General features: G+C 63.8%; 1 protein-coding gene across 1 annotated transcript; it reads left to right on the top strand.

The window, feature by feature from the left end:
- Positions 1 to 2288: 2288 nt before the first annotated feature.
- Positions 2289 to 2958, top strand: EMIHUDRAFT_363023 (hypothetical protein; the record flags this gene model as incomplete). The annotated part of the gene is made up of 2 exons (XM_005787597.1): positions 2289 to 2783; positions 2869 to 2958. Coding segments are annotated over exons 1-2 (541 nt in total), but the record flags the coding sequence as incomplete, so codon positions are not given.

Below are 2958 nucleotides of genomic sequence, written 5' to 3'. Positions count from 1 at the left end.
GACAGGCCCCCGTGCAGGCTCCTGGACAGCCTCCCTACCCCTACCCTTGCCCTTACCCTTACCCTTACCTTCACCGCCGGACCGTGCAGGCTCCTGGACAGCCTCCTTCCGGGCAGACGCTTGGGCAAGGCTCTGGACAGCCGACCGCAGAGCAGCGCCCCGCCGGGCAGGTTGCAGCGCCGCCCCTCGCGCCACCGGACGCCGTCCCGCAAGAGGCGGTGCGGTCTATCTCCCCATATCTCCCCATATCTCCCCATATCTCCCCATATTTCCCCCATACCTCCCCATACCTCCCGCAAGACGCGGTGCGGTCGTCCCCCGGCGGCCGGCCCTTTATGCCACCAGCTTTCGTTCGTGAGCCCCCCCCCCCCACCCCACCCCCCTCCTCCTCCCCCCCCTCCTCCTCCCCGCTGCCCACACGGCGTAGGCGCCTCGCCCGCCGCCGGCCGACTCGGCATCGGGTGCGCCGCCGCCGGCCGACCCGATGCAGCACTGGCGATGGATTCAGCCGATGGAGTGATGACGGCGCCGGCGCATGTGGCCAGCGCCAGACGGCTTGCCGCCACCCGCGCGGGGGAGAGCCAGCGCACTTGGGATGACGGCGAGCGAGACCCGGCGCTGTGTTTATCGCTGTGTTGTGTGTAGACACGCCTCTCAGCGCATGCGCGGCGCATGCGGCACATGAGTTGGTTTAAGCACTCGTAGCTTGCCCGGTGCGCTGCTCTCATATCAGCTCGCATGTTATTGTTATAATTTTGCTTTGGGTTTCTCCCCAGACCCCAGTGTGAGAGGTCGTGGGGGCACGCGCGCTCAAGGGGCAACGCACTGCCGCAGAAAGCGCCCGCCGCAAGAGCTTTCAACGCACGAGTCGACGTCGCACGAAGTGGCAAACGAGTACGCGAGAGACGACTCCAATGTCCAAAAAGCAAGACGCCAAGAGTTAACCTCTGTTGGAACGAGAGAGCTGGTCCCTCGGGGAGACGGTTCCGGACTCTCGGAGGAACACACGCTCACTCATACGGGTTCTCGGTTGCCCCCCCTTGCGCTTGCCCCACACCAACCACTTTGACAAAACAGGCGCACAGCCACAGGCGCATCGCGGTTTCTACCACGACGCGATCTTTGTCAAGCGCAACAACTTCAACCTGCTGCTCCACGAGACGTTCGGCGGCGGCTTCTCGCCCACCGCCGCTCTCAAGCTGCGCCGCCTCGCGCGCAAAGTCGCGCGCGGCAGCGTTGACCGCACGGCCTACTCGCCCAAGTACTCGCTCTCTTTTATGTCCCACCATGCAGAGCGCATCTCTCTCTCTCTCTGTTGTGCGAGGCGTGAACCGCGCCATTCGCTCTCACCTGGCAACCCTGTCTGCACGTCTCGCGCGCGCGTGAACAGGGCTCCAGGCCCCAAATGACGTGTGAGTGTTAGAGTTGTTTGGTATTGCTAAAAATCTCCCTCTCACCAGTTTGTTTTGTTGCTTGTGTGTGTGAAGAAATTAAGCTTACCTCACACCGGAGGTCGACAACGAGCGCACACTTGTCACCTCATTTGTGAGTGAGTGAGTACTCGCGCTTAGGTAGGTAGGTAGTAAGGTGAAGAACAGCCAGGCTCGGACTGGACACCAACGCGGTATGGGTGGACGCTAGACAGATGATGACGACACGCACGAGCGACACACAGACACAAACAAGCTCACAAGACACTCAGCCAGCTGGCTGCCACACACCCTGAGTCGGCGTACACATAACTCAGGGCCACATCCTCCCTGTCGCCCCCCCCAGCACTCCACGGTGCCAAGGGAACACACAAGGGCACAACAAACAACAGACGACAGGAAGTAACGTGCTAGGCTAGAGCAGACCGCTCCGCCTCTAGCAATCTCGCCGGCCGGCGAGGCACGGACGAGACCGTGTGTGGGGTCTAAGTGAGGTGTCTATGGACGCTCTCCTCACAGGCTAGCTGCCTGCGGCTAGCCCTATCTCGCTATCACAGGCGATGACAACCCAATGTATGAGTGTATGCAAGCTGAGGCGCGTGTGCTAAATCTAGGCCGCACGTCGTGGCACTATGACGGAGGTAGACGTGCGGCCGCAGCGCGCCCACCACAGTGTCGGTGGGCTTGTTTCATAACATCGTAAAACTAAAGAAATCGAGGACCCCGGCCGGGCATCGATGACGATTGGCGCGACCGAGAGGAAGCATAGGACCAAGTGGCGTTCCGCACTCCCCTGTGATCGCTGGGCCTGAATTCCTAATATGCGGCGTAGAAGCTGCTGCTGCGTTCTCCTCGCCGCAGTCGCCATCGGCGAAGCGCTGCAACTGCGCGGCGGCGGCTGTATGCCGCGTGCCGCTGTCCAGAGGGCGCCCTCGCCACGCCTGACCTCCGACGACGACCTGATGGCTTCGCTGCGATCGCGCCTGCAGACCGACCACAAGAGCGCGCTGCGTCCGCTCGGCCCGGACGAGGTCGGCGCGGACCAGATGGGACCCGCCGATGTGATTGACTACGTGATGCGCTCCATTGCGCAGGATCCAGAGGCGGGGCTTCGGGTGCTGCTCGGCTTCGCGGTGTCAGACCAGGACAGCTCGGGGTGCATCGACTCGCTCGGCCAGCTTCAGCCCGGCAGCTTCGGCTCGCCGGCGGAGCTCCGCGAATTCCTCGCCGCTGACGCCACGGGGGTGGGGTACGAGACTCTCACCGCGCTCGAGGAGTGGAAGGCGATGGGCCCACCCGACATGTCGAACCTCAGCCGCAGCGCGGCCCAGAAGCTGCTCGTCCGGCGCGACGGCGCGCGCTGCCCCTCCTCCCTCTCGCGCCCTCACCCACCCTCCCTCTCGGTATCCCGCTCACCACATCGGACCTTCGGCGCTAGGAGCCAACTGGCGCGACCTCTTCGTCAACCTCGTCCTCGCGCCGGCCGCGGTGGGCGAGGCGACGGTGCCGCGGTGGCTAGTGACGACCA

Source organism: Emiliania huxleyi (assembly GCF_000372725.1).
Source record: "Emiliania huxleyi CCMP1516 chromosome Unknown EMIHUscaffold_140, whole genome shotgun sequence".
In the NCBI taxonomy this organism is placed as follows: domain Eukaryota; phylum Haptophyta; order Isochrysidales; family Noelaerhabdaceae; genus Emiliania; species Emiliania huxleyi.
This window is presented reverse-complemented; position numbering and strand designations above follow the sequence as displayed.